This window comes from Sinocyclocheilus rhinocerous, unplaced genomic scaffold (assembly GCF_001515625.1).
Source record: "Sinocyclocheilus rhinocerous isolate Xijiao unplaced genomic scaffold, SAMN03320098_v1.1 scaffold971, whole genome shotgun sequence".
In the NCBI taxonomy this organism is placed as follows: Eukaryota; Metazoa; Chordata; class Actinopteri; order Cypriniformes; family Cyprinidae; genus Sinocyclocheilus; species Sinocyclocheilus rhinocerous.
Genome location: NW_015666552.1, coordinates 271,316 through 285,091, shown reverse-complemented (window position 1 = coordinate 285,091; position 13,776 = coordinate 271,316). Strand labels below are relative to the sequence as shown.

Here is a 13,776-nt window from a genome sequence, read left to right as displayed (position 1 = left end):
GTCTACATGCACACTGAGTCCGAAATTTTCGCATGTTGAAAAATAAATACGACCTTGCGTTGTGTCAATCACGTTTACACACTGCCTCCGAAACTTTCGTCTGTCATAAAATTAAAAAAAATCGGACCAGGTTCGATTTTCTGCATTTTGATAGGAAAGGATGACGAATACAAAAAACGCAAAAGTGAAAATTTCGGACTCAGTGTGCATTATATATTTTTCTGAGGCTGTTTTTAGTCCTTTCCTAGCTACCTACAAGAAACATTAGGTTTAATCTAAACAAAACACATGACACTTCAGGTCTAGAGGAGACTGATCCTAAGTGAGAAGAAAGAGAAAATGGTAGATCTTTAGAAGTAGGTCAGATGTTCTCTAAACGATTTCAACATCTTGTCTAGTTGGCTGAAATGCTCCTCCTGATGTCTCGAGGTGAAGATCCGAAACTTTCGTCTGTCATAAAATTAAAAAAAATCGGACCAGGTTCGATTTTCTGCATTTTGATAGGAAAGGATGACGAATACAAAAAACGCAAAAGTGAAAATTTCGGACTCAGTGTGCATTATATATTTTTCTGAGGCTGTTTTTAGTCCTTTCCTAGCTACCTACAAGAAACATTAGGTTTAATCTAAACAAAACACATGATACTTCAGGTCTAGAGGAGACTGATCCTAAGTGAGAAGAAAGAGAAAATGGCAGATCTTTAGAAGTAGGTCAGATGTTCTCTAAACGATTTCAACGTCTTGTCTAGTTGGCTGAAATGCTCCTCCTGATGTCTCGAGGTGAAGAAAAGTGGCTTTTTACTTTTTTTTTTAAGCAAGGAAATACATTGGGCTATCAAAAAGTGTGTAATTGGTTTATTTAAATAAGTTGTGCGTAAATAACGGATTTAATGAACACCACCAAATTATCCTACCTTTCCCACAACACTGTCACGCAAAATCGACGTCCTCCAACTCAGCGCCCTGCGTACAGAGACTGCTGAAACAGCGTGACAATGTTCATCTCCTTTCTGCTGAAGGGAGGGCGCAATAATTGCATTTATTCTTCTGCAGTGACGGTAGCATTTGTCCTTTGTGCCACTCAAAACAGACTCTGATTATATATAGAGACCCAGTGAGGTAAAGTGAGGATACACTTGATTTAATTCTGGAACATTCTGTTGAAAAGCATCTCTGGGTGGAGTTTGGCAGATCTTTAGGGTTTGTGCTTGACTTCGTGCCTTTGGGACTGGAGAAGTCATTGACATTGGATGACAGAGACTGAGAGGTTTTGGATCACTGGAGACCGATTTGAGCCAAACCAAGTGATGAATTGATTCTGATTGGTGTGAAGGACACTGGAATGTGTCTTTAAATAAGTGAATGTGTCATTATGTATGAAGGGCCTGTCTGTAAATCTGGGCCAACGGTTATTAAATGTGGATTATCATAGATTAAATGTATATTTACCCATGTAAATTCTTCAGATTCATATACAGCCACAAGAAGTAGTATATGACCACATAAACAATTAATTGCAAAGCAATCTCAAAGTATTTCGCAACTTATTTTCTTCCTGCTTGATATCTGTTGATGTCATGTTTTTTTTTTTAAATGTCACATCCGTCAGGCTTTAATCACTTGTCTTTCCCACATCATAGGCTTGTGTATGAAAATGTCATTCAATGCGATTAACACTCCTCTGATTCTTGAAGGGTTTATTTAGAAGTTGCGCAGTTTGCTATTTATCAAGTCCATATCTTGCAGCATGGTTTGCCCCTTCATATTTTATATTGACATTCTAATGTTTTTATATATGTCATTGATGTATTTTCTCAAAATTATACAAGATTATCTCTGGCCATGTGTATAGTGTCAGGGGTGTTTTGGTTCTGTGACAATGTTGATCTGTTGTGTTGGTATGTTTTTCTCTCTGTAGATGTTGACTGAAGCCACTCTGGATGCCCAGCAGACTCAGGCCTGGGATCATTTCCGCACTCTCTACAGAGGACCATCTAGGGTACGATTGACCTTAAAATCTGTTCTTTCCATTCTCGCACTATTCAAATGTTTACATGCCACGACTTGCAGAATATGTTTATCTTTCCTTTTTTTTTCTCAAAAAATTGAATTTTAGCACTGTCATAAAAATGTTATTTTAGTCTGTAGAAAATTTAAGGTGTGCTGAATACTTTCCGTACCCACTGTATATAGAGACCCAGTGAGGTAAAGTGAGGATACACTTGATTTAATTCTGGAACATTCTGTTGAAAAGCATCTCTGGGTGGAGTTTGGCAGATCTTTAGGGTTTGTGCTTGACTTCGTGCCTTTGGGACTGGAGAAGTCATTGACATTGGATGACAGAGACTGAGAGGTTTTGGATCACTGGAGACCGATTTGAGCCAAACCAAGTGATGAATTGATTCTGATTGGTGTGAAGGACACTGGAATGTGTCTTTAAATAAGTGAATGTGTCATTATGTATGAAGGGCCTGTCTGTAAATCTGGGCCAACGGTTATTAAATGTGGATTATCATAGATTAAATGTATATTTACCCATGTAAATTCTTCAGATTCATATACAGCCACGAGAAGTAGTATATGACCACATAAACAATTAATTGCAAAGCAATCTCAAAGTATTTCGCAACTTATTTTCTTCCTGCTTGATATCTGTTGATGTCATGTTTTTTTTTTTAAATGTCACATCCGTCAGGCTTTAATCACTTGTCTTTCCCACATCATAGGCTTGTGTATGAAAATGTCATTCAATGCGATTAACACTCCTCTGATTCTTGAAGGGTTTATTTAGAAGTTGCGCAGTTTGCTATTTATCAAGTCCATATCTTGCAGCATGGTTTGCCCCTTCATATTTTATATTGACATTCTAATGTTTTTATATATGTCATTGATGTATTTTCTCAAAATTATACAAGATTATCTCTGGCCATGTGTATAGTGTCAGGGGTGTTTTGGTTCTGTGACAATGTTGATCTGTTGTGTTGGTATGTTTTTCTCTCTGTAGATGTTGACTGAAGCCACTCTGGATGCCCAGCAGACTCAGGCCTGGGATCATTTCCGCACTCTCTACAGAGGACCATCTAGGGTACGATTGACCTTAAAATCTGTTCTTTCCATTCTCGCACTATTCAAATGTTTACATGCCACGACTTGCAGAATATGTTTATCTTTCCTTTTTTTTTCTCAAAAAATTGAATTTTAGCACTGTCATAAAAATGTTATTTTAGTCTTGGTGAAGCTATTTGACGTATAAGCTACAGTTTAAAAGTTTGGGGTTGGTAAGATTTTTGTAATGTTTTTGAAAAGTCAATATTAATATTTTCACAGTAATATTGTGAAATTGTACAATTTATTTCAAATTTTATTAAATATTACAATTTATTACAATTAATTTCTTTTTACCAATGTTAAAAAAGTTTTTGCTGCTTCTTTTTTTGTGTGAAAACAATGATACATTTTATTTTTCAAGATTATTTAGTGAACAGAGATTTCAAAAGAACAGGGTTTATTTGTAATAGAAATATTTTGTAAGATTACAAATGTACTTACTGTCACTTTGATCATTTTAATGCCTCACTGATAATTAAAAGTATTAAATTCTTTTAAAAAATAAAAATCTTACAGGCCCCAAAATTTTGAATGATATTGTATCCCACAAGACAAAAAAATAACTTAATTAATCACATTATCCTGTTTAATATATACATACTCTTACATACCCTGGTTATTATCTAGTGTTGACACCTCAAGCATCAATATCTGCTTGCAGCCTTTTGTGATAGCAGTGCATAATAAGTCCCTGGTTTGTCCTGAACATTAAATTTGCCCATCTGTTCTTTGAAAAAAGCCCCCGGGTACTTTAAGTTCTTGCATGCAAGTTGAATTCTTCCCCACAGTGGCTCAATGATTTTGAGATCCAGCGTCAGGACAATTGAAGGACTTGTACATTATTACAAAAAGGCTGGCAGCAGTCATGGATACTCAGGGAGGCAGTACATGATACTAAGAACCAAGACCGCAAAGACATGTTTTATTTTCAGCAATTTCATTTATTTTTCTTGTGGAATATTTGTAAATGTCTATTATGCAGCTTATTTAGTACTAAAATAAAATAAAATTCTGTAGGACTAATTAATAAATAAACAAAAGGCCGTTTTTAACAATATTTCTAATTTTTAAAAAATGCTAAACATCTTGCAAATTAATCCGTGTATCATTCGTTCACTCGTTTTTTTATTTTAAGGCGATGCATATGACGATGCTAAAAAGAACATTATTTGGTGTATTTGGTGTAATGCAATGTGTTTATGCGGTTTAAGGTTCGAAGAGAGGTTTCTCCTCTCTTCCCCACCTTTCTGAAACACGTCGATTTTTACAAAGCTTATAGTTTTGAAATGACTCTATGAGCGGTGTCAAAGTTACTTTCAAAGAAAGTCTGTTTACTCTGCGGCCATATTTGCAATGCCTCAGGGCAGCTCAAACCAAGAGACAAAGTCCTATCTAAATGAATGGGGTAATCCTGAAATCTCAAAAAGTGCCCTATGAACTCACAATTAAATTACATATTTCAAATTTGAAATGAACTGCCCCATGAATGTTGTTTCTTATGCTCAAATAGCATTAAAAAAGCTTATTTTTTAGTGTAGACCAGCCAATGCGCATGCACAGTTACAACGAGCTTATCGCTGCGCATGCGCATTGGCTGGTCCAGCCTCAAGTTTCTATGGGAACCAGAGCTTCTAATGGCTGCTGCAGTGACGCAATGACATCTTTCATTTAGGCTCTTTCATTTTTTCCGCCATATTGCGTGTTGCAGTTTCTCCCATTCATAAATATAGGAGTAAACCGTCTTTGTATTTCTATAGTCTTTGGCGGTGTGCTCTGATTGGCCAGCTATCCAGTGTATTGTGAAAAATATGCAATATGAAAATAATTGAAGACAAAATGTGTTTTACTGAGAAAAAACAAGATTTGGTTTTTAAAAAGCCTTTTTCCAAAAGGTACATCTGGAAAAAGGGGGGGTCGTCTTATAATCAGGGTCGTCTTATATTCGGGCCAATACGGTAATATTAATATTTAATACCGGAGCAGAGCCCAGACAGGGCCTTTTCCTGTATAGACCAACAATTCTAAATCAAGTGAATGAATGATACACAGATTCAAATTCCCTAAGGCAGTGGTTCTCGAACGTTTTTGCTCATGCCTCCCCTTTAAACTTTTTTTTAAACTCTAAATTAAAAAACACCTGCAATTGTTTCACATTCACTGTGTCTATTCTGGGCATGAGCAGTGCAACGCGATGCAATTAAAGCCAATCTAAATTGGATGCGGGGCAACAGGACGAATCCCCGACAGTAAGCTGATGGCCCATTTCTATTTCTGACATACTCTAAGCGCTCTTGCTACTTCTGACACAAAGGACAAATGGATTTGCATCGGTCACTTTGTCATATCCAGCGTAGACAGCCTTTAGTTGTTGCGGCGTTTTTGCTTTGCGACCCCTTTAAATACAAGATAAGCATTCGATCTACGTCAGAGCGTCCACGAATCTTTCTACAGCGTTGTTGGCAGGGCGGCCAGAGCGATTTTTGACGCCCTCGACGGCGGTGATGTGAACGCACAGTAAGGCATATTTATACTCTTGAACTGCAGCTTTGTTGCAGATTTTGTGGGATTTTCAGTTCACCCAGTGACAAAACATGTGTCAGTGCCTTACAAGATTATTCCATAACAACGGACTGTTATGCAATACAATGCGTGTGTATGTGTTGCCTTTGTGTAAATACTGCAGTCATTGAGTCTTACTGTTTATGGGTCAGCACTTATCAGACAGAGACAATCCGAATGTCTTGTATTTTACTGTCAGTATCTTGAATACACTCACACAGTGCTCTGCCCTCTGACCTACTGTCACATCTGTGTACTCCTCACACTGTATGCGAGCGGTCCAGTTTTAAAGTCTAGAAAGGTGTGCACATATACCTATGTATGTGAGAGGTTGGAAGGCCATTTTTCTCCCCCTTAGATTTATATTTATATACCTTTTCAAGATTAGAGACCTGTAGTATTGGACTCTATTTTCGCTCACAGTTCTATCCATCACATACACACAGATGCACTCAAATACACTCTCACCCACATGTGCACACCCCCACATACACTCACACAAACATAGAGACGCTTACAATCAAATGAAGGTCTATGTCGACTCAGTGCTGCAGACTAAAAACTAAGTTGACTCAGTGTCAAATGGAATTTTAGTTAAAAGTGTCTTTGATTAAGAGAGGCCCATTGCCCTAATTACGCCTGGAATTAATATTCATTTACTGTCATAATATAACATTAAAAGCCAGACATAAATGCACCCATGAGGCATTATGATTGGGTCGTGATCGAATCACTGAAAACATATTTGTAGGTGGTCTGACATGGATTACGACACATTTAACGGTGTAAAAGCATTTTTGCATCTACTTTCAGTTATGCAAGTAATATGAACTGAGGTTACATTGTAAATAGTCATTTGTTTCACAATATAATTGAGGTTACACTGTAAACAATCATATACTTCACACTTCGCATAAATCTTTTTGACGGATTTTCACTACACTATTATTGAGGCCCAAATTAATAACACAATAAGAATAGAAATTAAATAAATAAATAGTGCTGTCAAACGATTAATTGCGATTATTCGCATCCAAAATAAAAGTGTTTGTTTACATAATATATGTGTGTATACTGTGTATATTTATTATGTATATATAAATAGAAACACATGCGTGTACAGTACTATATAAATAATGCTGTCAGTCAGATTCATCTTTAACATTTTTTACAAAATTTTTCAAAAAGAAGTTGAAGCCTTTATATATTATGCATTATAAAAGTATTAATGCGTTTGTTATGCCTTGTGATATATCTTATAGTACACACATATATTATATAACCACAGATATATTACATTGTAATAATTAAATATTCATTGTTTACCTTTAGAAAGTATATTTTATTAAAATATGACAAACAACCTATTTCAAATGTTACAACAATAATAGAAATAATAATATAATGCGTTTTACCTCTGGTAAAATGGTACCTTACAATTATTTATGAAAAAATAAAATTCATGGCAACATACATTATGAGTACCCTTAAAGTGTGTTATACATAAAGGCTTCAGTTGAAGTGTTTTCAAAATTACTGTTGATAAGCACTTTCTGCAGACTGGGGTTTCTAACACCTCAACTTTTACTACAGAATCCAATAAAACTCCCACATTTGCGAGCTGACATTTTTGGGTTGTGGGTAGAATGTCTGGTTTTCGCCTGTCATCGCCTCAGACATGATTTTATGTGACAGCTACACACTAGCTCTGCCCACTATGTTGGGAGTGTCAACCAGATAGTTAGTCACTGGATTATTTACAATAATATCATATATATATATATATATATATCATGGTTATCGTCAATGTGGTTATTGCAACACTCCTACAACAATGTTTCTAAAGTGCAGTAAATGATCTAAATTTTTCAGTTAATGCAACCTCTCACGTTATTTGTAAGAGACACTTTGAGTTTTCACATGTTAATGTGGTCAGATCTAACTTTAGCTGTACAGGGAGTCATTGTGGCCGACTGAAGACTTGCTGTTGATACTCTTGTCCAGTTAAATGTCACATTACCAGTCAGCCCGAACCAAGTCAAACCAATCCAGTCAGTTTGTGTGGGGAATTTTTGACCCTAATCCTCTGAAGAAATAGCTAGTCACTGCTGTAATCCAGTATCACTCTTAACACACTCTCAATCTGTCCTCAGCTTTAAGAGTCGGAGTAGATAGACATCCTGAAAGAGAGATAGATAGATAGACAGACATAGAGTACGCTCATTGTAAGTTTCTTCGGTCCATGCAGTTTCTGTGTCTGTCTGCTGTTCTTCGCTTATCTACAGTATGTGACATGCTGAAGTGTGTTTGTTTATGTGCTGTCGTTCTTTTCCTGTCTCTGTGCTAGACTTCACACTCTCGGTAATGAGGAAACAAACTACTCTAGACTTGACATCATGCCAAACTGAGCTTCAGAGAGCTGAACAAACGCACTCATGTACTCGGTGTGAATATCAATGATTATGAATACAACGCATAGCATGTGTATGTGTGGATGGTGCAGGTAATGCAAAGTATTCACACTTTAAAACTCCCTCACATCGCTTCCTGTACAATTTAAAATAATTGTTTTCTGTTGTAATATATAGGGATGTAACGATATCAAAATCTCACGATACGATATTATTGTGATATGAAGTCCACAATACGATATTTTGATATTGTAAAAGAATAAATTGGGAAAAAATGAAAATTTTGTGCATTTTAAAGAATTATTCTAATGCACTTTGAGAGGTCAAAATTAAGAGCTCCAACCCATGTTTCTTAACTAAGAAAACTTAAGTCAGAAAAAAGTCAGTGAATTGACTTGTACCTGAACTTTAAAGGGGACTCAACCTTATTTTTATTTGTGACATACTGTCTCAGTCTAAATTACATTCACACTGGTGTTTTAGGATATATATATATATATATATCATGGTTATCGTCAATGTGGTTATTGCAACACTCCTACAACAATGTTTCTAAAGTGCAGTAAATGATCTAAATTTTTCAGTTAATGCAACCTCTCACGTTATTTGTAAGAGACACTTTGAGTTTTCACATGTTAATGTGGTCAGATCTAACTTTAGCTGTACAGGGAGTCATTGTGGCCGACTGAAGACTTGCTGTTGATACTCTTGTCCAGTTAAATGTCACATTACCAGTCAGCCCGAACCAAGTCAAACCAATCCAGTCAGTTTGTGTGGGGAATTTTTGACCCTAATCCTCTGAAGAAATAGCTAGTCACTGCTGTAATCCAGTATCACTCTTAACACACTCTCAATCTGTCCTCAGCTTTAAGAGTCGGAGTAGATAGACATCCTGAAAGAGAGATAGATAGATAGACAGACATAGAGTACGCTCATTGTAAGTTTCTTCGGTCCATGCAGTTTCTGTGTCTGTCTGCTGTTCTTCGCTTATCTACAGTATGTGACATGCTGAAGTGTGTTTGTTTATGTGCTGTCGTTCTTTTCCTGTCTCTGTGCTAGACTTCACACTCTCGGTAATGAGGAAACAAACTACTCTAGACTTGACATCATGCCAAACTGAGCTTCAGAGAGCTGAACAAACGCACTCATGTACTCGGTGTGAATATCAATGATTACGAATACAACGCATAGCATGTGTATGTGTGGATGGTGCAGGTAATGCAAAGTATTCACACTTTAAAACTCCCTCACATCGCTTCCTGTACAATTTAAAATAATTGTTTTCTGTTGTAATATATAGGGATGTAACGATATCAAAATCTCACGATACGATATTATTGTGATATGAAGTCCACAATACGATATTTCGATATTGTAAAAGAAAACATTGGGGGAAAATGAAAATTTTGTACATTTTAAAGAATTATTCTAATGCACTTTGAGAGGTCAAAATTAAGAGCTCCAACCCATGTTTCTTAACTAAGAAAACCTAAGTCCGAAAAAAGTCAGTGAATTGACTTGTACCTGAACTTTAAAGGGGACTCAACCTTATTTTTATTTGTGACATACTGTCTCAGTCTAAATTACATTCACACTGGTGTTTTAGGAAGCCAAACAAATTATAATAGAATAATAATAATAACAACAATGACAGCAGTAGCCATATATTAATTGTTGTAATTAAAAAATTACAATTGTTTATTAATATATTAATAAACAATTTTACTGTAAAATAAATGAAAATGAATATTTCATTGGTATATTATTTTTGCTTTACACTACAGTAGGGAAATTACAAAACTTCTTTACTAATTTCTACACTTGAAAGAAATATTTTGAATTTGGACTGCAGTAACGTTACCCATTTAAACCGCTAGCTATCAGCAATTCATACTGCACTTTTAAGCTTTTATTTTGACGGAAACGGCAGTAGAGCTTTTATTTTGAAGGAAAACTCCAGCTTCAGTGAAAACAGGCTTACTACAAATTTTGTGAAATGCTGTGATCATCTGCTGCGAAAATAAGGCATAACTGGTGGCCGTTGCGTTCCCAAATTCACGCTGAACTCACAGCACATGCAACAAGCGAGTTGACTGCATTCATTCACTGTGAACGGAGCCACTCTGAGCCACAGAAAACACCGGATCACGAGCTGATCGCATAAACAATGTGTGCGCCCAAAACAAATATATTTTAAAAACTACACCTATCGTTTCATATCGTCATGTGACCACGATAATATCGAGACAGTTTTTCTATCGCGATATCGCAATATTGATAATATCGTTACATCCCTAGTAATATATTTTAACATTTTGTCATTTTTCCTGTGATGTCAAAGCTGAATCTTCAGCAGCCATTACTCCAGTCTTCAGTGTCACATGATCCTTTAGAAGTCATCATGCTGATTTACTGCTCAAGAAACAGTTCTTATTATTATTATTTCTTGTTATTCTTTGAATTTGAATTTAAACTAAGCAGAAGCAATTTAATCAAGTACTGTGGTTCTGCCATATCAATATATGTAATAAGTAGTACGCTAGTACAGCAATAGAGATGTACTGCCAGAGTAAGCAATGTCACCCCATGTTGTGTCCTCCATGATGAGTGAGAGATGAGGGAAACTATCACAACAATAGCACTCGCTATAAAATAGACAACAATGGTATTCACAGTTCATCAGCCTGGGTTGTACAGAAGGGTGTCATCACAGCTTGACTAGTTTTCATGTCAACAGAAGGAAGGACGAAGTTAGATGAGACCAGAACGTTTTAGTCCTCTAAACTAAAAGTTTGGCAGACCTAATGCAAAAAGGGGTTGTAACTTTTTATAGGTCCCCTAAGAGTCCCCAAAGTCTAGAGCTAAATAAAAGTGACTCATTTCTTGAAAGGGCTCTGTTAAAGGGTTCATTTTATTCTGAAGTCCACATAGTCAAAGGGGCTATTATTTTTTGTTTTGTTGCAATAAGTAATAACTGACCATTTTCCCTTGCTTTAATGCACACATAAAATCTGATAAAAACATACATCAGTTGTTGTAAAGCAAAACGCCTTACAACTCAGATAATAAAAATTTTACTAATATAGTAGAAATTTCAGTTTAACCCTGTATGGTACGCAATATGATATCAATGATGAAAAAATTATTTGTGATGTTTTTCCTGCTTAAATTTGGACACTATAACAATATCAATAAACATCATTTTTAAATTAACTTTTTTTTATATTAGTTGTCTCAAGGCAACATTGTACAACAACAGATACATTTAAACATTTGACATTTTCATGCAGAAAAAAATTAATATATTTATTCAAAACATACATTTCTTTAACCAGATTTAAATAGTTTTTAATGTATTACACATCTCATATCTAATAAAAAAAGTAACATTTCATATCCAGCTGTTGCTCTCAGGCAACATTGTACCATCGTGGATCACAAGTATAACCAAACCATCATATAAGTTATCATATCAAAATATTACACAACTGCACCTTTGCATTTCATATCACATCTTTGTTGTCTGCTTGTTTGACCCCAAACATTCTAACTATGAAAAATGTAATTTGTTTAGCTTTTTTTTTTTTTTGCAAAATGAAGGAAAAAATCAGGTTGAAAAAAAAACATTTATCATATTCTGTCTGCAGTATAAGTAGGTTCATAGGAATGCAATGTTTTGATTTAAAGTCCTGTTTGTGGTGCGATTTCATAGTGAATATTAAGTCATATTATGAATAGTGTGGCCTTGGTAAATATAAGCTATTCTAACATTAGACAGAGCAATAGGTTCTTCCACACAGCCAGGAAACGCATGTTTGATGAATGTCTCACGCATCCTATTGTAAGTAATGTTCCAACTTTAATAGTGTTATGTTCTTCTTTTGGTCTTGAGGAATGTCAGTATCTAATGTCAATATCCTGCTTCCGCTGTATTACCTACGGCATTTGTGTGTACATATGTTTTTAACGTTTAACAAGCGTTTTAATAAATGAAACTTAGGAGGGAGTTTTACAATCTGAAAGTTAGAATATGTTTAAATAGTACATAGAACACTATCAAAGGAAAATTTTATTTTTATGATATTTTGTGATATGAATTAAGATGTTAATAATTCAACAAAAGGAATATGCTGCAAAATGAGGCAACAGTGATGAAGTATATGAGTGTGTGTGTAGTATATGGTATCATATTTTCCTCTGTGTGTAGACTCAGAGTTTGATCAAAGTTGAAAGAAGGAGTGGAAACAGAAATGAAGTGAAAAGGTGAGACAGAAAAAGTGTTTGAAGAGCCACATTAGTGATAACTTAAATAATTGACCACTTCAGGTACTCAGGCCTCCCTCCTCGAAACACTGAGGAACATTTTGACGTCTTTTATTTTAGAGATTGAATTTATTGTTTTTTTGTTTGCATGTCTTCACTATGTAGTTTCTATTAGTGAGCTGTTGACTCACTGGGCCCTATTTTAACGATCAAAAGCGCATGGCGCAGGTGCACTCAGGGCGTGTCCGAATCCACTTTCGCTAGTTTAACGATGGGAAAACGGTCGGCGCACCCGGGCGCATGGTCTAAACAGGTTGTCCCTATTTTCTTAATGAGTAATGGGTGTTTTTTGGGCGTAACGTGCAATAAACCAATCAGAGTCTCATCTCCCATCCCCTTTAAAAGCCAGTTGCACTCGCGCCATGGCGGGTTCGCTAATTACATGGTGGAATGTAATTTTTCATATTTAAAAATGTTTGTGTGCTGCTGCGTGTCCCTGTGTATGTAATAAGCAAAGTGTACGCGCGTTGTACCCCCGCCTATAGGCACATATTACTAACGCGCTCTTTAAATAACAAAGAAAAAATATTGCGCCAGACTTTAGACCAGGTTTGAGTTGGTCTATGGCGCAGTCTATTTTCAGTTCCTCAAAATAACAACGCGCCAACAAATGCGCCTGAACACACCTCTTTTTTTAGACCAGCACGCCCATGGGCGCACAAATGGTCACAAATGCATTTGCTATTTAAACAACGCAGCGCAGGACGGGAAAATGAGAACTGCATCGGGCTGAAACTAGCAAAAACACTTTCGCCGCATTGCGTCGGGTGTATGGGCCCACTGTCTTTGACACTTGCAGTGGTATTAAAAATCCTTTTAAATGTGTGATGTTTTTCTTTTTAAATATGCAACTCTTGCAGTGTAAGTTTGACCTGCTTGACTTTCTCATTACCGTCCCTGTTTTCCTCAAACACCCTCTGCCATCTCTCTCCATCCTAAAATATCTGAAAAAGAGGCCATCTCCCCATCCATTTTAAGTACATGGCTCACTGGAATACCTGAATCTGACTGGTGGCATCTGATGACGGTCATGATTGATGACCGTCTGACTATACATTATCTCTTACTTGGCACTCTTTCTACAAAATAGTACAGTTTTATTAGTTGAGCAGATGAGGGGGGTGGGGTCTAGCAGCATTAATCAGAATCAGAATCAGAATTAGCTTTATTCGCCAGGTGTGCGCAAACACACTAGGAATTTGTTGTGTTTTTTTTTTTTTTTTTATCAGGTGCTCCTGGTACATACACACATGCATACAAACATTCATACATACACTTCTGACATGAGAACAGAAAAAAACATTTAAATAGTAAGACTTAACAAAAAATAATGTGTATGAATCTGGAACAGTAGATTTATGTACAGATTTGTGCAT

General features: G+C 36.1%; 1 protein-coding gene across 1 annotated transcript in view; it reads left to right on the top strand.

The window, feature by feature from the left end:
* The window catches only part of LOC107732700 (vacuolar protein sorting-associated protein 8 homolog), a gene marked incomplete at its 5' end in the record, with an annotated part of 37,455 nt that overhangs the window by 10,334 nt on the left and 13,345 nt on the right, over positions 1–13,776 (top strand). The window contains one exon of the mRNA XM_016544112.1: positions 1,918–1,998. Within this exon, the coding sequence (XP_016399598.1) occupies positions 1,918–1,998 (81 nt within the window). The remainder of the gene's footprint in view (positions 1–1,917; positions 1,999–13,776) is intronic.